Below are 27,713 nucleotides of genomic sequence, written 5' to 3'. Positions count from 1 at the left end.
GAGACAGTGCTATGACTACTGGGGGTAAGGTGAGTAAGTGGGAGGCAGTGCTGTGACTGCTTGGGGGTGAGTGGTAGATAATGCTGTGACTCCGGGGGGAGGGGGGGGGTGAGTGGTAGGCAATGCTGTGACTCCTGGGGGGAGGGGGGGTGAGCAGTAGGCAATGCTGTGACTCCTGGGGGGGGGGGGGGTGAGTGGTAGGCAATGCTGTGACTCTGGGGGGAGGGGGGGAAGGGAGCGGTAGGCAGTGCTGTGACTCTGGGGGGAGGGAGCGGTAGGCAATGCTGTGACTCCTGGGGGGAGGGGGGGGTGAGTGGTAGGCAATGCTGTGACTCTGGGGGGAGGGGGGGGAGGGAGCGGAAGGCTATGCTGTGACTCCTGGGGGAGGGGGGGTGAGTGGTAGGCAATGCTGTCACTCCTGTGGGGGTTGAGCGGTAGGCAATGCTGTGACTCCTGGGGGGAGGGGGGGTGAGCGGTAGGCAATGCTGTGACTCCTGGGGGGAGGGGGGGGGTGAGCGGTAGGCAATGCTGTGACTCTGGGGGGAGGGGGGGGGAGGGAGCGGTAGGCAGTGCTGTGACTCTGGGGGGAGGGAGCGGTAGGCAATGCTGTGACTCCTGGGGGGAGGGGGGGGTGAGTGGTAGGCAATGCTGTGACTCTGGGGGGAGGGAGGGGAGGGAGCGGTAGGCTATGCTGTGACTCCTGGGGGGAGGGGGGGTGAGTGGTAGGCAATGCTGTGACTCCTGTGGGGGTTGAGCGGTAGGCAATGCTGTGACTCCTGGGGGGGGGGGTGAGTGGTAGGCAATGCTGTGACTCTGGGGGGAGGGGGGGGAAGGAGCGGTAGGCAATGCTGTGACTCCTGGGGGGAGGGGGAGGGGGGGTGGTAGGCAATGCTGTGACTCCTGGGGGGAGGGGGGGTGGTAGGCAATGCTGTGACTCCTGGGGGGAGGGGGGGGTGGTAGGCAATGCTGTGACTCCTGGGGGGGGGGTGAGTGGTAGGCAATGCTGTGACTCTGGGGGGAGGGGGGGGGAAGGGAGCGGTAGGCAATGCTGTGACTCTGGGGGGGGGGGGGGAAGGGAGCGGTAGGCAATGCTGTGACTCCTGGGGGGAGGGGGGGGGGTGGTAGGCAATGCTGTGACTCCTGGGGGGAGGGGGGGGGGTGGTAGGCAATGCTGTGACTCCAGGGGGAGGGGGGGTGAGTGGTAGGCAATGCTGTGACACCTGTTGGGCTTGAGCGGTAGGCAATGCTGTGACTCCTGGGGGGGGGGGGGGTGAGTGGTAGGCAATGCTGTGACTCTGGGGGGAGGGGGTGGGGGTAAGGGAGCGGTAGGCAGTGCTGTGACTCCTGGGGGGAGGGGGGGGTGGTAGGCAATGCTGTGACTCCAGGGGGAGGGGGGGTGAGTGGTAGGCAATGCTGTGACTCCTGTTGGGCTTGAGTGGTAGGCAATGCTGTGACTCCTGGGGGGGGGGGGGAGTGAGTGGTAGGCAATGCTGTGACTCTGGGGGGAGGGGGGGGGGGGGAAGGCAGCGGTAGGCAATGCTGTGACTCTGGGGGGAGGGGGGGGGGAGGGAGCGGTAGGCAATGCTGTGACTCCTGGGGGGAGGGGGGGGGGTGGTAGGCAATGCTGTGACTCCTGTTGGGGTTGAGCGGTAGGCAATGCTGTGACTCTGGGGGGAGGGGGGGGAGCGGTAGGCAATGCAGTGACTCTGTGGGGAGGGGGGGGGGGTTGCGGTAGGCAATGCAGTGACTCCTGGGGGGGTGAGTGGTAGGCAATGCTGTGACTCTGTGGGGAGGGGGGGGGGGTTGCGGTAGGCAATGCAGTGACTCTGTGGGGAGGGGGGGGGGGTTGCGGTAGGCAATGCAGTGACTCCTGGGGGGGTGAGTGGTAGGCAATGCTGTGACTCTGGGGGGAGGGAGGGGGAGCGGTAGGCAATGCTGTGACTCCAGGGGGAGGGGGGTGAGTGGTAGGCAATGCTGTGACTCCTGTTGGGGTTGAGCGGTAGGCAATGCTGTGACTCTGGGGGGAGGGGGGGGTTGCGGTAGGCAATGCAGTGACTCCTGGGGGGGTGAGTGGTAGGCAATGCTGTGACTCCGGGAGGGGAGGGGGGGGGGGAGCTGTAGGCAATGCAGTGACTCCTGGGGGGGTGAGTGGTAGGCAATGCTGTGACTCCGGGAGGGGGGAGCTGTAGGCAATGCAGTGACTCCTGGGGGAGGGGGGAGTGAGCGGTAGGCAATGCTGTGACTCCTGGGGTGGTGAGTGGTAGGCAATGCTGTGACTCCTGGGGGGGGGAGCTGTAGGCAATGCAGTGACTCCTGGGGGAGGGGGGAGTGAGCGGTAGGCAATGCTGTGACTCCTGGGGTGGTGAGTGGTAGGCAATGCTGTGACTCCTGGGGGGGGGAGCTGTAGGCAATGCAGTGACTCCTGGGGGAGGGGGGGGTGAGCGGTAGGCAATGCTGTGACTCCTGGGGTGGTGAGTGGTAGGCAATGCTGTGACTCCTGGGGGGTGAGTGGTAGGCAATGCAGTGACTCCTGGGAGGTAGTTCTGTGACTCCTATCTATTTAGAGCACAGGTGCATACACCGCCGCATCTCTTGCACCCCCTGCTGGAGGCATGTTGTTCTGCAGGAGAACCTTCCAGTTACACCTCCTGTAAAGCACATGTAGATTTCTTCTTCTACATAAATGAAACGTGTTCGGGGTATTACAGCTAGTGACATTGTAAATGACGAGACGTCTTCAGTCTCCCCGGTTTCCGTTGTCAGTGCTGCGTTCTGGATAGTGTTCAAAGACAAATGAAATGCTAAACCGTTTTGCTGCGAGGTTCCCCGTAGAGCAGAATGAAACGTCCTTGGAGCGACTGATACTCACTGCGCGGCGTCTCTTCTTTTCCCCGGGGTACAGCTCACACACCTGACAACAGCTTCCTGGGGTTTGTGGTGGAGCAGCATCTCAACGCCAGCGACATCAGACACATGAACGACATCAAACGCCAGAACCAGTCGCTCGTCTACGGGAAAGTCGACAATTTCTGGAAGGTTTGTGGATTTTCTTAATAAATTTCATTGTGTTCTTAGGCTTTTTAAAGCTGCACATTTGTTTAGCGCAGATAGCCGCCACGTTTCATGGTATGTTGCTTAGAGGGGGCACTGCTGTGACTACTGGGGAGAGTGGGGAAACAATGTGCTGACTACTGGGGAAAGTGGGAATGGTTTTTCTTGATTTTGATTCCCAACTATCAATAAAAGAGGCTGAATAATAATGTGCACCATTCTAATGCATTGCAGATGGTTTTGATGAACAATCCCCTATATTATTTATTTCTGTTTTTTGTATCCAGCTCCTGTGCAGCCCTATGCATCTCCATGGTTACAGACTACAAAGAACCCTCTGTGTAGTCAGATCCTGCAGTCGATCCTTTTTTTTTTTTTCTGTTCCCATTTGCCCGCTATCTATTGGTTAACAGGAAAGGAAGAGTTGGGATTACCAGGTGACATAGGAAGCTTAGATCTGCCTAGGAGCTGTATACTTAAAACGGTAGCATGAGTATGAACGAAGTTGCCGAATGTCATTCTAAAATCCAATGGATAATGACCTATTTTTGGATCCGTTTTTGGCCGTGCAGCCCCTGTGTATTATTTTTGCAGCCCGTTTCTTCATTTTTATAGGTTGTAGCCCTTTAAGGTAATAACTGGTTAGAAATAATGTCTTTTCAGCTGCATTTCCTCCTGGCGAGATGATCAGTAAGCACTTTTTTTCGGAGGGGTTAATGTGTTCTAAATGCAGTCGCCATCTGGACCACCGCACAAGATTATTTTTGGGAAATGGCAAGAAACTTGCGTCTTGGCAGAGAGATTTGGGATTTCACAGATTTCCTCGTCGGGCAGCGTGCACACTGTCACATTGTTAAACAGTTGAGATTGGCTTTTTTGTATTTTGCGAGAGGAGGAGAACGGCGGAGCCCTAAGCCGTTCTCCATATGGCGCCGGCACCAGCTTGATGGAGTCTGTGCTTATGAATGTCTTTCCTTCGCTGTGGCCTGAAGCCTGGAACATATGGTCTCTGTTATACTGGAGGAGGCGTATGTCGTGTGAAGGTGACCTAGAAGTCTGGAGAGGGTCTTATCTGACTGTGAATTAATAAAGGCCCCCATAGATAAACAATGCAGCAGCTTTTCAATGTGTTCGTCTTAAAGGTTTTGCAACCAATTATTCAATTGCATCTTAAAAACAACAACAAAAAATGGAATTTTGCAAATATTCATTAAAAAAAAAAAGTTTTGAGTCTACAGCTCCTATGCAGATATGTGTCTCCATGGTTACAGACTACAAACAAACCCTCCGTAGTCTGATCATGCAGTCATGTGTTTGTTTGTTTTTTTCTCCCATATCCTATGGTGTTTTTCTTACATAGTCTCCTGCCACTACTAGTCTCGATACAGCAAGGCCCCTGGGAGTCATGTCTTGTGATTGGCTGCAGTGGTCGTCGCAGAAAGTGGTGGTGTTGTTTAGAGACCACCAGTGGACCTGGCAAGACGGGAACATACTCTCCATTTCCATCCCTTGTGGATATACCCTTAGAAGAGGAGAAACATAAGTACTGCTCTTACTGACACACTGTAGCAAACCTTCACCTGTGAGCAGTGTTATTTCTATATACAGGAGGTCATCAAGAATGTTCCCACTTACTGACAGCAAGCAACACTATTGTACCTACACTAATACACTACAGGAAGTTATCAGGTTTCTAGACCAGGGCATGCTGAGAGCCAGGCATGCTGAGAGCCGGGCATGCTGAGAGTTGTAGTTTTGCATCATCAGGAGAGGCTCAGGTTGGATACCGCTGGTCTAGACTGATACATGGGGGTCCGCGTCCGGTGCTCACGGGCTGGAACGACCCCACTGCTGCCACCGGCTTGTACTTTGAGCTGCTTTTCCTTTTTTGGATTTTCTTTTTCATTCCTTTTTATAGATCCTGATATTTTCGGGACCGGCCTGGCGGATCCCATCATTTGCATCCTCTGTTTTCTACGGCAGCGTGGGAAGACTGCAAAACTCCTTAAAGGGGTTGTCCAGGAATAGAAAAACACATGGTTGCTTTCTTCCAAAAAAAAATAAAAATAAACAGGCTTACACCTGTCCACAGATTGTATGAGACATTGACGCTTTCCCTGAGCTACAATACTAGACACAACCTGTGGCGCTGTTTTTAGAAGGTAAAAAAAAAACCCAATCATGTTTCTTTTAATCCTGGACAACCCCTTTAACTATGGTTTAACATTTTTTATCTGTCCTAGATGGTGTACTGTTCTGCGCTTCCATGTTGTTTCAATTCCTCATTCTTCACAATCTCCGCTTGCTGTCAGTGAATAGGAGCGTTCAATGTTGCAAACATGTACTGATATTTCTCACAGCTGAGGATTTGTTACAGTTGACTGCTCCATGCCCCGAGACCATGTATCCATGGAAATAAATCCATTTTGTGACACTGATGTTCTAAAGATCCGGGAGGATTACAGAAGGCAGAGGATCAAAATCCGTTGAAACTACGACTCTCGTCATCCCTTGCTTTCGTTGCATGTTGGAAGTTGCAGGTGCTGACGATCGATGATCCCTGGCTTAGATTAAGTCGCATTCATTGAGAGCAATCTGAGATCTTAACAATTGTACATTGATACAATGTTGCAAAACATTATCGAAACTGATGTGATTTGTTTTCAATTGCTTTATTTTTTATTTTTTCTTAATGGGGGCTGCAACTCCAGACACAGCCACGGACGAGAGGGGCGCTGTTCCTGGCCAATAAAAAACGGCATGATGCACCTGATGTAATGTTGTCTTCTGCTTTTACAGGACAAGAACACCTATCTGGATATCATCCACACCTACATGGAGGTGCACGGCACGGTGCATGAGAAGGGCACGGTCCACATGCCCAATTATGTGAAGAATCACGGGATACTCAGCGGACGGGACCTGCAATTCCTGCTGAGGGAGACCAAGGTGAGTGCTGCCTCTGATGGGATCGTACGTGGAAGTCCAGTTAGTGCGTGTTCACACCTTGCACTGGCGGCTTCTTTTTTTTTTTTTTTTTTTTTTTTTTAACCTCTGTGTTCCAATCTTGTAGCAAAAACGATGCAATTTAGCTGTGATTCTTGAAATCCGTGGCCAAAAAATTCCAATGGGCGGAACGTGTGTAAAACTACAAGTCCCAGCATGCCCTGACATTGCAGCCAGTCACGGCATGCTGGGAATTTTATTCTCCCAACAGCCGGCGTGCTGCAGGTCGCTGACCCCTGACCTGGGTCACACATGTACATGACTGTATATGGCGGAAGAAAGTGGAAAGAATTAAAAACTGATGAGAAAAAGTCAAGAAAACAAATAATGTAGAAGTTTATACGGAGATTTCATCTGTGAATGGTTTGAAGGTGGAAATAATCTCTAATTATAGTAAAAGGTGCAGCGTGATGGAAAGGGTTAAAGGGAGTACAGGCAAATTCCTATAAATTAAAAAAAGGAAGTTTGAGATTAAAGAAACTTTTATACGTCCGACCAATAATCCAGAATATGTAATAATCCAGCATCTGCCAGATTAAAGAAATATTGTATTAGAGTTGGTTTTCTTTTTGCCATTGGTTATAATATACCGCACTTGCTGTACTTTTCCCCTTTCTGTTGCTGTCACTCGGTGACGTCATGTCGGCTTTGTGTCGCTCACAGAGGAGCAGCTGGAATAAAACCAATATTAGTGCGTCGCCATCCTGCATATAATACCGCTCTAATCCCCGGGTTTCCTCCACTAATTCCCTGTAGTGCTGAGCAAGCAGATCCGATGTCAGTCACCTGACACAACATACACCTGCAGCATCGGAGGGGTAAATACGGCCGACATTGTCCGCAGTAATCCCTATAAGAGGCCGGATCCAGGCGTAAGTGGTCCCTATATACCCAACATGTAACGGGGGAAATCCTGATACGGCTGAATATAGTGCACCACACGGGACACGTCCTCTATGTACTGCACCGCACGGGACACGTCCTCAATATGCCGCGCGGGGCGCCTCCTGTGTGTGCTGCGGGGCGCCTCCTGTGTGTGCTGCGGGGCGCCTCCTGTGTGTGCTGCGGGGCGCCTCCTGTGTGTGCCGCACGTTTTTTTTGTTTCTTTTATTTGTGTTATTACTGGTTTTCGTTGCTGTTCTGTAGTCCACCTGCTATTTTTCCTGAATGTCATCTGTTCCCGGCTGCACACAGGTTTATGAGCTTGGTGACACATGCTGAATAACCTGAAGGGTCCGGATGATTGCAGCCTTGGACCCCCGTTGTTTCCGTACACTTCGCCATGTTCTTGGCAGTGATCGGACTTGCGGGGGTGAGCGCTCGCTCGCTGTGTGCCATCACACACAATGTATCAGAGCCCTACAGTGCGGCTGATGTGAGATCTGCTGCTCTCAATGATCGGCACAAATCCCTTATATTTTATAGCGGGTGGGTTTTGTGGTGCAGGCTGAAGGGCGGCCATAATTACACATTTTGATGCCAATTCCACCTTCCAGAATGCTTTGGAATTGCTTCAGTGATTTATGGTGACATCGTGTTAACGCTGCTGCAGCCAGTCACTGGGCTCAGCTGCTAAAATCACAGAGCCGTGAAGTGTAGGGATTGGCTGCGGCGCTGTTGACATGACGTCACCGCTGCAGACGGTAAACTGTCACCAAAGCAGCGACGGAGACTCTGAGCAAATGTTGATATTTTTTTTTACACCGACACGTCAGTGGCATGGAAAACTCCTTTGTCTCGTCGTGCAGCTTGTCTGCGACTTGCCTTTATTTTGCAGTAAAGAAAAAAAAAAATCCAATTTGCAAACACGACGCTTGCAACCAACAAGAGAGAAAAAAAAATTGGAAACATTTGCTACTCATTAGAAGCAATGTCACAATCTTCAAGTCACCTAAAGGAACAATTTGTGCCAAACACATGGACAAGTTTAGAATTAGAAAAACATGGCTGCTTTCTCGCAACAACAGCTCCACACCTGTCCACAGGTTGGGTGCAGTATTGCATCTCAGCCACATTCACATCACTGGAACTGAGCTGAGATACTGGACACACAGTTACTAAGAAAATCATCCAAACTTATCTAATTCTGTACTACCCCTTTAAGTTTATCTTCACTTAATTTCTAGTTCCTCCAGTGATCCGGATCTGCCTTACTGGTTTATATTTGTTAAAGGTTACCCGGCTTTGGTAAATTCTTCCTTCTTGGGTCGAGTTGGTTACGGTTTGTGGTCTTTACTCTGCTCTGTGTCCTTAGCTTAGTGCAGACTCAGCTTTGAGTTGGACTGGCTGGGTTTGGGCCCCGGCTGGATTGGGCCCCGGCTGTCTGGTGACCTCTATATCATGCAGAGCAGCCGGTTTCTTGGGTCTAGTAAGTCAGAGGAAAGTCAAAGCCACGTGCTGCAGCGCCAATTATTCCTCCATTATAGATACAAATCGACAACAAAAAAAAACAAAGTGCGTCGTGTTCTGCTGAGATCTGTACGTTTGCTTTCCAGCTCTTCGTAGGTTTGGGATTCCCATATGAAGGTCCGGCCCCGCTCGAAGCTATTGCCAACGGCTGTGCATTCCTGAACCCGAAATTCAACCCACCAAAAAGCAGCAGGAATACAGACTTCTTCAAAGGAAAACCAACACTGAGAGAGGTAAAGTATGGGGGTGGGTGTCTGAACATTAGCAAAGACATGACGACGGCAAATGGACAGGTCTGAATTCTCCGTAGAATGCTGCATAAAAAATAAACCTATTACAGGCTTGGGATCCCCAGATATTGCAGATGTTTTTTCCTGCAGCGCCTCTACAGGAGAAATGAAGTATTACACCATCCTCCTTGAAATCATTAGACTGTTGGTGTAATGCACGAACACGATGGGTCTTCCCGAGCGTGAATGGCTCTTTGCCTCCACTCCTGACCCTGGGATCTTATCAGAGTGCCCTTTTAGAGAATTGTTTTCTAAACTAGACATCCCCTTTTAAGATCAATGTATATGTTTTTTTTTGTTCTTTAGTCCGTTTTAGAAAAGCATAAATAAAAATGTAGCTGTAAGTTTAGCTACAAGGTCTGATCCTTGGACTGTGCCTGGGTCTTGCTGCATTTCCTTGAATGTTGACGTGCTGCAGTACTACACACTGCCCATAGAAAAGGGTGGCGCTGTTTCCGGAGCTGAAGGCAATCACTCACGTCTTATCCAGGACATCTGTATAATTTTGATGTTGTTTTTCTGTTTTCTGGCAGCTAACGTCCCAGCATCCTTACGCTGAAGTCTATATAGGAAAACCTCACGTCTGGACGGTGAACATCAACAACCCCGAGGAGGTGGAGAAGGCGGTGAAGGCCATATTGAGGCAGAAGGTTGACATCTTCTTGTTTTTCTTCTCTTGCAGCACCTTCTCGTTATCGCACACATCCCTTATCACATAGTGCAACACTTCCTGGCACAACAACTTGCTGTCTGGTTTTTGCTCCCTTTATAGACCATGAATGGCATTAGGTTTCTGTCTGCATCCTCCGGATATAAGAATCCGTCTAAAAGGAGGAATCCTGATAATTGAGACAGTGGAGCGTATCAGGGATTTTAGCTCCTAGTTCTGTTCCACTTTGTTTTTCAAACTATGCAAAAACTTTCCCCAGGAAGTAACTTTTCCTGTTTTTTTCCCTCCTCGCAGAATGAACCGTACCTGCCCTACGAGTTCACATGTGAAGGAATGCTGCAGAGGGTGAACGCCTTCATAGAGAAACAGGTAAGGACGTGTTAAAATACTGTGTTCTCCCTTTTCCTCCCCAGACATAAATGGCTGATAACAGAGAAAAATAGATTGCATTCAGCTGCACAGCCAGTGAACACGTGGGCTGTTTAAGGCGCCTTTAGGTTTAATCCGAGGCTGAATATTCTTGCAGATAACGTCAGTGATCACGCCAGTGCGGTCTCATCTCTCCCCTCACGTCTAGGACGTTCTCCTATTTGGAGTTTGGGTGCCACCTATAGGCTGAAGCCTGGATCTGCAGGCTGCATATTCACATCCGCTTTTTGTTCCCCGCAGGACTTCTGTCACGGTCAGGTTATGTGGCCGCCATTAAACGCCCTGCAGGTGAAGTTAGCAGAGCCGGGCAAGTCCTGCAAGCAGGTGTGCCAGGAGAACCGGCTCATCTGTGAACCCTCGTACTTCCAGCATCTCAACAAAGACAAAGATCTGGCCAAGTAAGTGCAACCGATGGCAAAACATGCTGGGAGTTGTAGTTATTTAACTATTACTGCAGCATTTTTTTAGTTAAATAATCCCACTGGACGCAATGTTTGAGACTGTCACCAATTTATTTTAGCTTTGTTTTTTTCTACAGTCACATAAATAAACCAGTTACTTATTCCCACAGTTTACTCCTTTCCTGAAATACTCTGTGCTACTGGTGTACTCTACTCCCACCATGAAACTGTGTGAAACCCAATCTCCTCTCCTTTGTCACTCTCTCATCATGATACAGCCCCTGTTACAACACATGAATCTATGGTCACTGGCCCTCACATAAGCAGTACACTCCTCTCCTGCTGCTGTGACTATTGCAATGAATGAATGCTCGGTGATGGCGTATATTCGTTTGATGATCTAGGACATTGTCCCGGTTACATGCAGCCTTGTCCTCACTAACCCCCAATGACATGACCAGTCACTGCCCCTCACATAATCTGCACAAACTCCTTGTTCTGCTGCGTATATTGCAATTGATGAACTCTCAGATCCTCAAACCAATATACACAGTGATTGAGTGTTCATTCACAATCGCACAAGGAGAGTGTGCAGATTATGTGAGGGTAAGTAACCGATCATCTCATGAGGTTAGTGAGGACTCGGCTGCATCTGATACGACAGTCTCATAGATCCTCAAACCAATATTCATGATGACTGAGACTGCCCTTGTTACATGAAGCCCTTAAATCACATCAGTATACTGGTCACTACCTCTCAGAAGATGAGCACACTCTGCTGCTGCTGCTGTGTATATTGCAGTCACTGAACGGTCATTATGTGAGGGGCAGTGATCAATCATCTGATGAGGTTAGTGAGAATGTGGTAGTCATTATGTATGTGAGTATGATGACCTATGACCCTGCCCTACCACGTTCTCACTAACCTCATATCAGATGATTGGTCATTGCCCCTCACATAATGAATCTATTGTACCATCCCTATTACATGCAGTGTTGTTCTCAGTAACATACATGGTGACCGGTCACTGCCCCCTACATAAACATCACACTCTTCTCTTGCTGCAGTAAATATTGCAATGAATATACGCTCAGTCATAGTGTATATGGGTATGTGGATCTATGATATTACCTCTATTATACGCAGCATTGTCCTCACTAACATTATATGAGATAACCAGTCACTGCCCCCTACATAAACATCTCACTCTTCTCCTGCTGCAGTAAATATTGCAATGAATATATGCTCAGTCATAGTGTATATGGGTATGTGGATCTATGATATTACCTCTATTATAAGCAGCATCATCCTCACTAACATTATATGAGCTGACCAGTCATTGCCCCTCATATAATCATCACACTCTTCTGCTGCTGCTACTGCTGTGAATATTGCATGTAATGAGCATAATGTATATCGGTGTCAGGATCTTCTACTGTTTCTCTTCCCTCACCCCAGCTGACTGTACGTCACACGGGATGACGGCCATATATCCTAATCTGGTTCTCTACCGTAGGTTCGGGATGCACTGCCAATCATCAGACACCGCAAATGACATTGTGGCCCCATCAATTGACGAGAAAAAAAAACATTGCGTCTTTCAAGGCGATCTCTTACTGTTCAGCTGCGCGGGGTCTCACCCCAATCACAGGAGGGTCTGTCCCTGCAGGGACTACATGAAAGGACAGGTAGCAATCTGCAAGGGCTGTCTATAGCGGCTCATGCCCTTCTTCCCATCTGGATGGGATGTATTTAGAGCCGGTGCGGGGGGGGCAGCGGTAAGGTTTCTTGCCCTCATTACACATCAGCATTCCTGAAGATGGACTCGCACCTTTAACGCCATTTTCCAGAGACTTCTTGGAATACGGATCTCAAGCGCGACGTACGCGAAAGGAACGGTTACGAAAACTCAATACCATTCCCCCAAAAGAAAAACAAAATCCCAAAGCTGTCCACGGCTTTGCTGTCTTCAGGAACGCAAGGACGCCATTGTGTAGCCGCACCGCATGCTGCCGAGGTCGTGGAGAAACGCGTAGACATCCGGCCGTAATCAAACGCATGATGACTACTGACGGATCGCAACACCGGAGTTGCAAGATTTTGTGGCCGATTGCAAAAAAAAAAAGAAAAAAAAAAAAATTCCTGCCCTGCCGCCGGTCACGGACACTGCCAGGAGATCGGATCACAAAACGCTCCGCTCCTCCCAGGAATCTGCGGGACAAAAAAAGTTCATAAAGTTGTGTGGTCATAATACTGTCATAGCCAGTGATGGAGGTAGTCTAGACAAAGCCAGTACTTCAAGAGACGGTAGCATTAGAATTACAGAGAAAAAAGAAATATATATATATATATATCTTGTACAGTACATTGAGGAGTTTTTTAGGGCATGTCTGTGACATAATTATGTATATATTCAACATGCGGAGTGTTTTTTTTCTTTTTTAGCTATTTATGACAAGGAGTGTTTGGTGGGTTTTTTTTGTGTTTTTTGTTCTTTTTTTATGTTTTGGGATTATTTTTGGTTTTGTAAGAAATACCTTCCAGCCGTGCAGAATGAAAGCAGGCATTTTTTTCAGTTATTCACCCCCAAAAAGATCTCCACATGAGGCACTTAAAATCTCCAGTGATTCTTAAAGGAAACCTTTTTTGTATTGCATTGCATGATCAAAAGAAGAAAAAAAATCTCGTCGTTTTTTGTTTCCAGCTCCCAGGCAGACTTAATGTGTCTCCAAGGTTACATAGTACAAACAATGGGAGTGGTCTATCAAAACTTTCTGAAAGTAAAATACTTTTGTTGCACGTAATGAATAATCAGAGCTCGTCAGCAAAAGGTACTTGGTAAGAAGCTGCGGACGGACGACTGTAGGATCAGACTACGTGTCGTAGTCTGTCACCATGGAGACTCATGGGCGCTGTGTGCACAAAATGATGGGATTTTTTTTTTTTTTTTAAATGAAGTTTGGGAATAATACAAAAATGGGATGTAAAGGTGAATCTCTCCTTTTTAAAGGGGACGTTTTTGAAATGATTGTCTTGGTGTCTGGGAATCGGCAGGCTTCCTTCATAGTTCACTGGTGGTAGGTATACTGGTTTTGTGTTTGTTGGACGTGGGTGTCCAAAGCTTGAATTTTAAGTACCAGTCCCATGATGCTTTATCGGTACCTAATTTATTTTATTTATTTTTTGTTATTGTTATAATTAAAAATAAACTTTAAAATAGAATTGGTAAAAAAGAGCAAAACATTTAAAGGGGACAGAAAGGTTTATACCAGACTCCCAATTGACCACCGTAAGGAAGTAGGCTCGTAGCTGAAGTCAAATACCGTAATAATTGCCATGAAAACCATGCTAAACACTGGAATCGGTTCACTTAAAAAATATTTTTTTCCACAATTTCTCCTAGAAGTAAAAATATACAAATTAGGAAAACATTTTGCTTAGATTTTCAGCCAAAGGAGGAAAAAAAAAAATTAATGTAGTTCCTGCTGGTTTGTCTGGCTATGTAGTCAGGGCTGCCCCCACATAGCTCTTCTAAGCAGGGGTGGTCCAGACTACATTCACAAATCAGCAGCCGTGTAGTCAGGACCCCCCCCCCCCCCACACACACACACATCTCTTCTAAGCAGGGGTGGTCCTGCCTACGAAGCCAGACAAATCAGCACTAATCTAGTCAGCACTGCCCCCGCATCTCTTCTAAGCAGGGGTGGTCCTGACTACGAAGCCAGACAAATCGGCAGCAATCTAGTCAGCACTGCCCCCGCATCTCTTCTAAGCAGGGGTGGTCCTGACTACGAAGCCAGACAAATCAGCACCAATCTAGTCAGCACTGCCCCCGCATCTCTTCTAAGCAGGGGTGGTCCTGACTAAGAAGCCAGACAAATCAGCAGTCTAGTCAGGACTGCCCCCGCATCTCTTCTAAGCAGGGGTGGTCCTGACTATGGTGCTGATTTGTTTGGCTTCAATCTAGTCAGCACTGCCCCCGCATCTCTTCTAAGCAGGGGTGGTCCTGCCTACGAAGCCAGACAAATCGGCAGCAATCTAGTCAGCACTGCCCCCGCATCTCTTCTAAGCAGGGGTGGTCCTGACTACGAAGCCAGACAAATCAGCACCAATCTAGTCAGCACTGCCCCCGCATCTCTTCTAAGCAGGGGTGGTCCTGACTATGAAGCCAAGCAAATCCGCAGCAATCTAGTCAGCACTGCCCCCGAAAACCTTCTAAGCAGGGGTGGTCCTGACTACATTCACAAATCAGCAGCAGTGTAGTCAGGACCACCCCCCCCCACACACACACACACACATTTCTTCTAAGCAGGGGTGGTCCTGACTACAAAGCCAGACAAATCAGCAGCAGTGTAGTCAGGACTGCCCCCGCATCTCTTCTAAGCAAGGGTGGTCCTGACTACATTTTTCTTTTTTTGTATCCATTTTGGAAAAATAATATATACAGTGAAGACTTTGTCTCCTTTACTGATTTTGATTAATCTAAAAGGTTAAAAAAAAAAAAAAAAATGTTAGAATTTGAACATCTGTAATACTTAAAGGGATAATCCAGGTAATACCTAATGTGTAACAGGGACAGAGCATAGCACTTGCTATGTCATTCCTCCACCCTTTTACACCCGGCACTAGAAATACATAATTTTTGGCCAGATCTAGGTAATTTCACCCCTGAAGCAGAGGACAAATGGCTTTTAAAGGCCCCGTAAAATATATCCTATAACTACAACCCATGACTACGAAATAGCGATTTCTATTTATATAAAATTTTGTTGACAAAAGCAAAAAAAAAGAGAGAAAAAAATAAAATAATTTCTTGCTTCTGCATGTATTACTCCACATCTCCAGCAGAGGTCCTCAGTTAGGAGGAGCACAGGACACAGGCAGAACTTTTAGCCTATTACATCTGGTATATATCTGAAGTGTCCTGTGAAGATGTCTGCAGTCACTACTGTCCTAATGGGCACTGCGAAATCCAGGGGCTCAATCATTACCTGTAGCAGAAAGCAGTTGATTAATACAAATATATATATATATATTTTGCATTAAATACCTTATAGTGATTGTATGGTTAAAGTTGCAAAATGTCAGACTTATCCTAAAGGGACATGCAAGATGGCCAGTGAGAAAAATCATGTAAATTTAAAGGGGTTTTACAGGATTAGAGAGAAAAAAAATGGCTCCTTCTGGGAACAGCGCCACCCCTGTGCATGTGTTTTCTGGTATTGCAGTTTGGCTCCATTGAGATGAATAGGGTTGAGCTGCTATAATATACACACAACGTTTCTTATGATGTTTCTATCCGTTGTCCACCATCGGGGACAATTTTATTTTTATTTTTTTTTGCCTCAGTGCTTGGAATTGGCGGCTATAAATCATTTTTGCAATTGACTTTCATAAAAAAAAAAATTGCACAGTTTGACTTCTTCAGTCTTTGTTGCACTCTCTATTACTTGGGCCAAAATGAGTCAACTGAGAAACGGTCAGTCGGTGGGGTTCCTAACTTTTTTTTCTTGAGTGATCACATCAAAGTTGAATGTGTGGGGTGGGAGGGAGGGAGCCTGTAAAAGTCAAACTTTTTAATGAAACCCAATTGCAAAAATGATTTTTAGCCCCAAATACATGGCAGTAAATAGAAAAAAAAAAAGACTTCTCAAAAGTGGACAACCCCTTTAAGTATTACCCCTACTGCTCCCAGCAACGCACCAGTCCACTTTTGGATGGCGTTTACTTAAAGTTCTGCAGGCCTAAGTAAATACTCCTGTACAAGCCATTTAAGCCCTCAAGCGTGTCTTGCTGCCCCCTGCAGGCCCAAACCTGGCATTACAAGTCAAAGTTTGGCCGAACATTTCAACTTAACTGTATGAATCCCAGTTGAGCTGGGACACTGCCACCTACTGGTCATGTGACAGAGCACATTCCGACGAACAATCGATCAATAAATCTGATTGCACCCTCTACATGAAGACGTATAAAAATGGGCATTCGGTTCTTTGTTGCACTGATATGTATTTGTTGTTGGTTTTGTTTCGAAATTTTGTGTTAACCCTTTGAACCATTTTCAGGGGATAAAAAGTGGGAAAAAAAAAAAAGTTTTGTTTTTTTTGTGTTAATTTCTACCTTATTCTGTTTTCCCACTTTGTGAAAATTTAATACAATATACACTGTTAAGATGACGATGAGGACCTCATTATCTCATATATGCAAGTTAATTTGCACATGTATAAAATAGAACTGCTTTTTTCTTGTTTTGTTTTTTTTTTGGAGGCTGGGGTTTATTTTTGCGATTGTATCGCTGTTATTGGGGGGGGGGGGGCGCGTCACTTGTAAATGACAGATTGTGCTCTTGTGTCTCTGAAATTGTCTTATTTGTGTCCTAATTTAAGTTGAATACAGTATGTGCCTTTTAACTCTTTTAAAGGTTGTTTTTGTGATTTGGGTTTTGCTGGAACATTTATAACAGATGCAACAATTTGGTTATTTGAAAAAAAATCTAGAAGTCATCCTGTAGCCCAAATGTGCTGCATGAGAAAGATTAAAACGAATCTGTCAGATTTTTCATTGCAAACTGCATGCATTAGTAAATGGTTCTCTTCCACCTGATGAGGCTGGTGTACTGGCTATGAAAATCCATGTCAGAATGTCTAGGTAATAGTTTCCTCGCCTGATACTAAAAGGGGCATTTTGTGAGTCCTAAGATAGCAAATTAATATGAAGATTATAAAATCCTCCGGGCATGGATTTTTTTTTTTTTTTAAAGGAAGTACACCAGAATTGTCAGGTCTAAGATCTACTTAGTAATAACTGCAATTTGTATTGTGAAATCAGGTGACCGATCTGCTCAAAATAAGTACATGTAAGATCAGCAAAATATTAACTAAATCTTGTTTACTCCGAGCTTCTAGAAAGCGACTCTCCAGCTAGTGACAGAAATCTTATTCATGAGAACATTGTCACAACTCTGGCAAAAAAAGTGGCGTATGTTCACCATACAATTAACATAAAATAAGTCCACAGAGAGTGGTCACCTGATACATTAAAGGTATCCTTTATTATACTCCAGAGCTGCACTCACTATTCTGCTGGTGCAGTCACTGTGTACATACATTACATTACTGATCCTGAGTTACATCCTGTATTATACCCCAGAGCTGCACTCACTATTCTGCTGGTGCAGTCACTGTGTACATACATTACATTACTGATCCTGAGTTACATCCTGTATTATACTCCAGAGCTGCACTCACTATTCTGCTGGTGCAGAAACTGTGTACATACATTACTGATCCTGAGTTACATCCTGTATGTATACTACAGAGCTGCACTCACTATTCTGCTGGTGCAGTCACTGTGTACATACATTACATTACTGATCCTGAGTTACATCCTGTATTATAATCCAGAGCTGCACTCACTATTCTGCTGGTGCAGTCACTGTGTACATACATTACATTACTGATCCTGAGTTACATCCTGTATTATACTCCAGAGCTGCACTCACTATTCTGCTGGTGCAGTCACTGTGTACATACATTACATTACTGATCCTGAGTTACATCCTGTATTATAATCCAGAGCTGCACTCACTATTCTGCTGGTGCAGTCACTGTGTACATACATTACTGATCCTGTACTGATCCTGAGTTACATCCTGTATTATACCCCAGAGCAGCACTCACTATTCTGCTGGTGCAGTCACTGTGTACATACATTACTGATCCTGAGTTACATCCTGTATTATACTCCAGAGCTGCACTCACTATTCTGCTGGTGTAGTCACGGTGTACATACATTACATTACTGATCCTGAGTTACCTCCTGTATTATACTCCAGAGCTGCACTCACTATTCTGCTGGTGCAGTCACTGTGTACATACATTACATTACTGATCCTGTACTGATCCTGAGTTACCTCCTGTATTATACTCCAGAGCTGCACTCACTATTCTGCTGGTGCAGTCACTGTGTACATACATTACATTACTGATCCTGCACTGATCCTGAGTTACCTCCTGTATTGTACTCCAGAGCTGCACTCACTATTCTGCTCGTGCAGGTACTGTGTGTACACACATTACTTGTACTGATAATTCCTACATCCATTGACTTCACCAGCAGAATAGTGAGTTCGGCTCTTGTCTTCTCTTAATGACATACAATTCTTTGTGTTCTTGTATCTTGTTCCAGCATTTCCTGATCGCAGGGTAGAGATTGTAACTTTCTATAGTGTTGCTCATTTAAAGCTTTCAGAGCAGTTGTAAATGTTCGGTTTTGCATCTTTGAACTTCTCTACAACAAAGAAAACTGAAAGATAAGTTTTATGGAAAATTTTATTTTTCAATAAATTTTTTTTTTTTTCCTGTTGTGAACTTTGATGAATAATAAATCACTGCTGATGTCTAGCACCATTTCTTTATTTCTTTTTCCCTTCTCTATTTCCCTATTGATGCTCCAACCTCTCAGCAGAGATTAAGCACTAGACAATAAGTCAGGCTGCCTGCTGTCACCACTGGGGGGAGCTCTCTGCGTATGATTGATTTATACATAATTATATAATAAAGCTTTTGCATAAATGCTCCTTCAGGCCGGGGGTTTGGAACTTGGCTAAAACAACTATACTGTGAGGTCCTGATTGGTAGGGATCCAGTTACCCGCACACCCACTAAGAGGGGTTTCTTGACATTCTGGGGGCCACCATTGCAGCGCTCCAGAGGTCGTACCCATTTGCAATCACTTCATTACATTTATCTCACACTGTTCCCTAGGTTAGGGTTAAATTAATAAGCAGTAAAAGTATTGGAAACCATCAGCAAGTTGTGTCATGTCTGACAACAAATCAGCTTCGCTTGTGTAATAAAGGAGCCCAGTTACTTTCACAAGATACATTTAATCTTTCAAGATCTACATCCAAGCGACAACTGTTTTGTGGCATAAAAAAATCCAGAGGGGTTCATTGAGCGCTTTCCCAAAATATCTGGGACATCTCTTTTCCAAGAAAGTTGACAGGTATGTTTTACCATCAGATTACTGTTAATTGCCTGGTATAACGATAAGCTGAGAAGGCTGATGTATTTGAGCTTCTAAGGAAGCAGAATAGTGAGTGCAGCTCTGGAGTATAATACAGGATGTAACTCAGGATCAGTAATGTACAGTACAGACCAAAAGTTTGGACACACCTCATTTAAAGATTTTTCTGTATTTTCATGACTTTGAAAATTGTACATTCACACTGAAGGCATCAAAACTATGAATTACCACATGTGGAATTATATACTTAACAAAAAAGTGTGAAACAACTGAAAATATGTCTTATATTCTAGGTTCTTCAAAGTAGCCACCTTTTGCTTTGATGACTACTTTGCACACTCTTGGCATTCTCTTGATGAGCTTCAAGAGGTAGTCACCGGAAATGGTTTTCACTTCACAGGTGTGCCCTGTCAGGTTTAATAAGTGGGATTTCTTGCCTTATAAATGGGGTTGGGACCATCAGTTGTGTTGTGCAGAAGTCAGGTGGATACACAGCTGATAGTCCTACTGAATAGACTGTTAGCTGCTTTTTTCTTGCCATAATACAAATTCTAAGTAAAGAAAAACGAGTGGCCATCATTACTTTAAGAAATGAAGGTCAGTCAGTCTAAAAAATTGGGCAAACTTTAAAAGTGTCCCCAAGTGCAGTTGCAAAAACCATCAAGCGCTACAAAGAAACTGGCTCACATGAGGACCGCCCCAGGAAAGGAAGACCAAGAGTCACCTCTGCTTCTGAGGATAAGTTTATCCGAGTCACCAGCCTCAGAAATCGCAGGTTAACAGCAGCTCAGATTAGAGACCAGGTCAATGCCACACAGAGTTCTAGCAGCAGACACATCTCTTCAACAACTGTTAAGAGGAGACTTTATGCAGCAGGCCTTCATGGTAAAATAGCTGCAAGGAAACCACTGCTAAGGACAGGCAACAAGCAGAAGAGACTTGTTTGGGCTAAAGAACACAAGGAATGGACATTAGACCAGTGGAAATCTGTGCTTTGGTCTGATGAGTCCAAATTTGAGATCTTTGGTTCCAACCACCGTGTCTTTGTGCGACGCAGAAAAGGTGAACGGATGGACTCTACATGCCTGGTTCCCACCGTGAAGCATGGAGGAGGAGGTGTGATGGTGTGCGGGTGCTTTGCTGGTGACACTGTTGGGGATTTATTCAAAATTGAAGGCATACTGAAACAGCATGGCTACCACAGCATCTTGCAGCGGCATGCTATTCCATCCGGTTTGCGTTTAGTTGGACCATCATTTATTTTTCAACAGGACAATGACCCCAAACACACCCCCAGGCTGTGTAAGGGCTATTTGATTAAGAAGGAGAGTGATGGGGGGCTACGCCAGATGACCTGGCCTCCACAGTCACCAGACCTGAACCCAATCGAGATGGTTTGGGGTGAGCTGGACCGCAGAGTGAAGGCAAAAGGGCCAACAAGTGCTAAGCATCTCTGTCAGGAAACACACTTGGTCAGACCTTGCAGCCCTCTGGCGCCCCCTTATCCTGCTGGTCAAACACGGTACTGACCGAGGATAAGCATGGGCGCAGCTGCTGTAATTTATGTCGACTATTGTGGCACGTGATGTGACAGGTCGTATAAATACCACCAGTTCCTTCCAGGAACGCATATATACCTCCGTCCAGCCACCCTCAAACCACAATATCACATAAATACTGGTATACTGCCACCACCGATTGCTTAACAGGTGGATCGGGTACCCGTTAGGTAATGTGCATTAGCTGGTGAGGAACGTGTTTGCTCGACATAGGACAAGAAGAACAAAGCTGGTAAATAATAATGATTTACTCCCGAAAGTGGGCAGTGTTTACAAAAGATATACAAGATATTATAAAAGAGACAATGTACATATATACATAAAACAGTTATTAAAATAAAAGGGATAAGTAATAGCAAAACCTGCGCCACGAGGTGATGGTCTCAGATTCTGTTGGGGGGGGACGGCTCCCCGGAAATTAAATGTGATTCTTCCACGCAGCGAGGAGTGAATGCGTCTGACGTCCCGGGTAAGAATGAAGTAAAATGGCCGTTCTGGTTTTTAGTAAGGGGCCAAAACTCTAGGAGACACCCATGTTGTCTACCTCATGGGTGTCCCACATCCAAGATGGAGACATGATGTTTGCCGTCACCAATATTCATGAAGATGGATATCAAATATGATATCTCTATGACGCTCAGAAGCTCAGAACCCATTTCCCAGGTTCCTGGTGGTCTCCCAGCCACGAAAACCACACCATCACAATTGAAAAAAGGTGAACATCTCACAAATGTGGTCCCTGTGATTGTGACAGTCATGTGCATTATTAAAATCGACATTAAAAGTTTGTACAGTTAAACAATAGGATTGGAGGGAAAATCCAGGGTATACCAGTATGCTTGCTGACGTTTTATGGCGGTAATAAAAATTCCTTGTTAGGGGGAAAGAGTGAGTTCTATGTAGCCTCTTCCAAATGAGCAGGGGGTGGAGATTTAAGACATCTCTCATTTTTAAAACTAGGACAAAAATACATTTTGCCTGACACTCCACAGTCACCAGACCTGAACCCAATCGAGATGGTTTGGGGTGAGCTGGACCGCAGAGTGAAGGCAAAAGGGCCAACAAGTGCTAAGCATCTCTGGGAACTCCTTCAAGATTGTTGGAAGACCATTTCCGGTGACTACCTCTTGAAGCTCATCAAGAGAATGCCAAGAGTATGCAAAGCAGTCATCAAAGCAAAAGGTGGCTACTTTGAAGAACCTAGAATATAAGACATATTTTCAGTTGTTTCACACTTTTTTGTTAAGTATATAATTCCACATGTGTTAATTCATAGTTTTGATGCCTTCAGTGTGAATGTACAATTTTCATAGTCATGAAAATACAGAAAAATCTTTAAATGAGAAGGTGTGTCCAAACTTTTGGTCTCTACTGTATGTACACAGTGACTGTGCCAGCAGAATAGTGAGTGCAGCTCTGGAGTTTAATACAGGATGTAACTCCGGATCAGTAATGTAATGTATGTACACAGTGACTGCACCAGCAGAATAGTGAGTGCCGCTCTGGAGTATAATACAGGATGTAACTCAGGATCAGAAATGTAATGTATGTACACAGTGACTGCACCAGCAGAATAGTGAGTGCAGCTCTGGAGGATAATACAGGATGTAACTCAGGATCAGTAATGTAATGCATGTACACAGTGACTGCACCAGCAGAATAGTGAGTGCAGCTCTGGAGTATAAAGAAGATGAGTAATGTACAGTGGCTTGTGAAAGTATTCACTCCCCTTGGCGTTTACCTATATTGTTACAATCTGTGGTTAAATATTTTTGTGATGTGATTTATCAGCACTAACTATTCTAATTGGATGAAGCAAGAAAAATATAGGCATAATTAATTAAATTAAATGTATTGGATCAAATAACTAAAAATGGGCATGTGCATATGTATTCACCCCTTTTGCTATGAAGCCCCTAAAATTTTCTGGTGCAAGCAATTCCCTTCGTAAGTCCCATGCTTGGTGACAGGACGTCCTCCTGTGTGCAGTCTAAGTGTCACATGTCAATCAGTATATACACTTTACCTTTTCTGAAAGGTCACAGAGGCTGCAACACCATTAAGCAAGAAGCACCGCTAACCAAACACCAGGAAGACCAAGGAGATCTCCAAACAGCACCATGAAGACCAAGGAGATCTCCAAACAAGTCAGGGTTGGGTTCTAAAAAAAAAAAAAAAAATATCCCAATCTCTGATGTTCCCCCGGAGCACCATCAAATCCATTATTATCAAATGGAAAGAACAAGGTACCACAACAAACCTGCCAAGAGAGGGCGCCCACCAAAACTCTGCCCGGGCGAGGAATGCATTAATCAGAGAGGCAGCACAGAGACCAAAGGTAACCCTGAAGGAGCTGCAGAGTTCCCAAGCTGAAACTGGAGTATCTGTCCATACGACCACAATAAGCCACATACTCCATTGACGTGGCCTTTATGGAAGAGTGGGCGAAAAAAGTAGTTACAAAAATTGTAATGCTCGTTTTAAGTTTGCCAAAAGACACGTGGGAGACTCCCCAAATATATGGATGGAGGAAGGTGCTGTGGTCAGATGAGACCAAAATTGATCTTTTTGGCCATCCGGTAAATGCTATGTCTGGCGCCAAACCAACACCGCTCATCACCCCTAGAACCCCATCCCCACAGTGAAACGTGGTGGCAGCATCATGCTGTGGGGAGATTTTTGGGCAGAAGCGACAGGGAAAATGGTCAGAGTCGAGGGGAAGATGGATGGTGCGAAATACAGGGATATTCTGGAGCAAAACCTGTTTGTCAGTGATCTGAGACTGAGACTGAGGTTCACCTTCCAACAAGACAATGACCCAAAGCATACTGCTAAAGCAACACTCGAATGGTTTAAGGGGAAACGTGGAAATGTTCTGGAGTGGCTGAGTCAAAGCCTGACCTTAATCCAGTGGAGAATCTGTGGTAAGACTTGAAGATCGCTGTTCACCAGAGGAAACTTCTAACCTGAAGGAGCTGGAGCAGTTTTGCCTTGAGGAATGGGCCAAAATCCCAGATGTGGAAAGCTCATAGAGTCTTATTCAAAGCGACTTGCAGCTGTAATTGCCTTAAAAAGGAGGCTCTACAAAGTACTGACTGTAGGGGGGTGAATAGTTATGCACACTGAAGTTTTCAGTTATTTTGTCCTATTTGTTGTTTGCTTCACAATAAAAAGAAAACTAAATGTTCACAGTTGTCGGCATGTTCTTTACATGAACTGATTCAAACCGTCAAAAAAACAGTGAAATCCCTGGTTGAGATAGCAAAACGCGAAAAATGCAAATGAGGGTTAATACTTTCGCAAGCCACTGTATGTACACAGTGACTCCACCAGCAGAATAATGAGTGCAGCTCTGGAGTATAATAGAGGATAAGTAATGTATTTGTGTATATATAAAGTGACTTCACTAGCAGAATTGTGAATGCTGCTCTTTAGTATAATGCAGGTTGTAAATTAGAATTAGTAATGGGATTGTTAATATAACAAATGGCTGCAGAGCTGGAGAAAAAAAATCCTGGGAAACCCACAGTCTGTCCGCCCTCCATAACACTGGCATTATAGTGTGGACTCCCCATCACACAGCTAAATATATCTTCCCAAACCCTTATGTAATATGTGAGATTTTAGTATAAACTACAGTCACCCGGGAATTGGGCAGCTTTTATTTAATGCTGCAGTTTATTAACCATTTCCCTCCTTAACTTTCTTCCTGATAGATCATGACACAAAAGTAATAATAAACTTGAGCGCTTTCTCCTCGAGCCTTTAAACTGCGCGACTCAGAGAAGAGATCGATACAGTATTACAGTGCAATAAATACACACAGATTACAGCGCGGCACCAAAATCAATGAGCGCGGTACATTACTGTATTAGGAAATGCCGCCCGAAATGCGTCAATTATGTTAGAACTGTCTGTTGTCCCCGGCGCGGGGTCAAAGCAGAACTCTGAGAAAGATGAAATCTTGTTATAAGAAACTTTTGGATTGATTTTTATAAAGCCAGAAAGCCTTCAGGGGTTTGGAAGAAATTGAAGTTTTGTGGCCTTATGTCTCTATATTGTGACACGACAAATGCCAGGAGGGCAGCGTAAAGGCTGAAGATTTGTGTTGTGTTCCTCAGGCTAATGAGGTCATCGCTAGTTCTCCACTTCGGTGAGAATACGAGCTCCTTATCCGGAAACCTACAGATTTTACACTTCATCATATTACAGCAAATTAGAAAACACTTTGTTGCCTTCAGTTAATCTCGGGATGTTTTTTTCATGTCACTAGTCACGTCCCAAGCTGCAAAAAGAAACAAAAAAAATATATATATAAAATATTACAGACCAAAAGTTTGGACACACCTCATTTAAAGATTTTTCTGTATTTTCATGACTATGAAAATTGTACATTCACTCTGAAGGCATCAAAACTATGAATTAACACATGTGGAATTATATACTTAATTATATACTTAACAAAAAAGTGTGAAACAACTGAAAATATGTCTTATATTCTAGGTTCTTCACAGTAGCCACCTTTTGCTTTGATGACTGCTTTGCACACTCTTGGCATTTTCTTGATGAGCTTCAAGAGGTAGTCACCGGAAATGGTTTTCACTTCACAGGTGTGCCCTGTCAGGTTTAATAAGTGGGATTTCTTGCCTTATAAATGGGGTTGGGACCATCAGTTGTGTTGTGCAGAAGTCAGGTGGATACACAGCTGATAGTCCTACTGAATAGACTGTTAGCTGCTTTTTTCTTGCCATAATACAAATTCTAAGTAAAGGAAATCGAGTGGCCATCATTACTTTAAGAAATGAAGGTCAGTCAGTCTGAAAAATTGGGCAAACTTTGAAAGTGTCCCCAAGTGCAGTTGCAAAAACCATCAAGCGCTACAAAGAAACTGGCTCACATGAGGACCGCCCCAGGAAAGGAAGACCAAGAGTCACCTCTGCTTCTGAGGATAAGTTTATCCGAGTCACCAGCCTCAGAAATCGCAGGTTAACAGCAGCTCAGATTAGAGACCAGGTCAATGCCACACAGAGTTCTAGCAGCACACACATCTCTACAACAACTGTTAAGAGGAGACTTTGTGCAGCAGGCCTTCATGGTAAAATAGCTGCTAGGAAACCACTGCTAAGGACAGGCAACAAGCAGAAGAGACTTGCTTGGGCTAAAGAACACAAGGAATGGACATTAGACCAGTGGAAATCTGTGCTTTGGTCTGATGAGTCCAAATTTGAGATCTTTGGTTCCAACCACCGTGTCTTTGTGCGACGCAGAAAAGGTGAACGGATGGACTCTACATGCCTGGTTCCCACCATGAAGCATGGAGGAGGAGGTGTGATGGTGTGGGGGTGCTTTGCTGGTGACACTGTTGGGGATTTATTCAAAGTTGAAGGCATACTGAACCAGCATGGCTACCACAGCATCTTGCAGCGGCATGCTATTCCATCCGGTTTGCGTTTAGTTGGACCATCATTTATTTTTCAACAGGACAATGACCCCAAACACACCTCCAGGCTGTGTAAGGGCTATTTGACCAAGAGGGAGAGTGATGACCTGGCCTCCACAGTCACCAGACCTGAACCCAATCGAGATGGTTTGGGGTGAGCTGGACTGCAGAGTGAAGGCAAAAGGGCCAACAAGTGCTAAGCATCTCTGGGAACTCCTTCAAGATTGTTGGAAGACCATTTCCGGTGACTACCCATTGAAGCTCATCAAGAGAATGCCAAGAGTGTGCAAAGCAGTCATCAAAGCAAAAGGTGGCTACTTTGAAGAACCTAGAATATAAGACATATTTTCAGTTGTTTCACACTTTTTTGTTAAGTATATAATTCCACATGTGATAATTCATAGTTTTGATGCCTTCAGTGTGAATGTACAATTTTCAAAGTCATGAAAATACAGAAAAATCTTTAAATGAGGTGTGTCCAAACTTTTGGTCTGTACTGTGTGCGTGCGTGTGTATGTATGTATGTGTGTGTGTATATATATATATATATATATATATATATATATATATATATATACAAATATATTATAGATGGGAATTGTGCCAACATTTCTAGAGGCGATGCCAAAATCCATTTCACATTATTTGCCTTGCAGCCCCGGCTGTAAACTGGCACAAGGATCCTGAGGTCTGAACTCTGATTTTGAATGCAGCTTTGGATGTGACTGGAGTGTAAGGCATTAAATTATTAAAGTTAAATTAAAAAAGAGAAGGGTATAAAATCTCCTTGTGAATTATTTTCCATGCCGCTAGTACGGACCCCTCTGCTCAACAGAAACGGGTTTTTATGATCATATAAATGAAGTGTGCAAGATGCATAATGTGTAAATGAACTTAGAGATACTTTATTGGAATTATTAGTAAAGCTATAAAAATTGTCTATGCCTTCCACCTCATGGCTATTAAATGCACACTGTAGGTCTGATTTATTTCCACTAGATGGCGCTCTACCACTAGAATTCCATAAAACCTTTAAATCTGACTTATTTCCAGTAGATGGCAAAATAAAACTAATGATTCTGTGTGCACTATAGATCTTATTACTTTCCACTAGGTGGCACTTTATTACATGTGCACTATAGATCTGATTTATCTCCACCAGCAGACGACCTAACACTAATTCTATGTGGACCATAAAGATAAAGTATTACCACTAGATGGCGATCTCTAACTATACTGCTTCTTTGTGCACTGTAGATATTATTACTTTCCACTACATGGCAATCTAACACTGAATACTATGTACACTATAGGTCTGATTTATATCCACCAGATGGCGATCTAACATTACAATAACTGCACCTTAGAGCTGAATTATTACCACTAGATGAAGATCTATCACTGTACTAATTCTATGTGCAATGTAGCTCTTA

The 27,713-nt window shown here is 44.8% G+C and overlaps 1 protein-coding gene across 1 annotated transcript in view; it reads left to right on the top strand.

Annotated features, from left to right (window-relative positions):
- Nucleotides 1-18,656, top strand: part of MGAT5 (alpha-1,6-mannosylglycoprotein 6-beta-N-acetylglucosaminyltransferase) — an 89,701-nt gene extending 71,045 nt beyond the window's left edge. Inside the window, exons 11-17 of the mRNA XM_073647293.1 lie at nucleotides 2,903-3,036; nucleotides 5,851-6,000; nucleotides 8,553-8,699; nucleotides 9,290-9,406; nucleotides 9,721-9,795; nucleotides 10,096-10,253; nucleotides 11,774-18,656. Of these exons, the coding sequence (XP_073503394.1) occupies nucleotides 2,903-3,036; nucleotides 5,851-6,000; nucleotides 8,553-8,699; nucleotides 9,290-9,406; nucleotides 9,721-9,795; nucleotides 10,096-10,253; nucleotides 11,774-11,972 (980 nt within the window). The 3' untranslated portion in view covers nucleotides 11,973-18,656. The remainder of the gene's footprint in view (nucleotides 1-2,902; nucleotides 3,037-5,850; nucleotides 6,001-8,552; nucleotides 8,700-9,289; nucleotides 9,407-9,720; nucleotides 9,796-10,095; nucleotides 10,254-11,773) is intronic.
- Nucleotides 18,657-27,713: the final 9,057 nt, after the last annotated feature.

The sequence above is a fragment of the Phyllobates terribilis genome, unplaced genomic scaffold (assembly GCF_046119375.1).
Source record: "Phyllobates terribilis strain yellow unplaced genomic scaffold, ASM4611937v1 Scaffold_9__5_contigs__length_417890890, whole genome shotgun sequence".
NCBI lineage: Eukaryota > Metazoa > Chordata > Amphibia > Anura > Dendrobatidae > Phyllobates > Phyllobates terribilis.
This window is presented reverse-complemented; position numbering and strand designations above follow the sequence as displayed.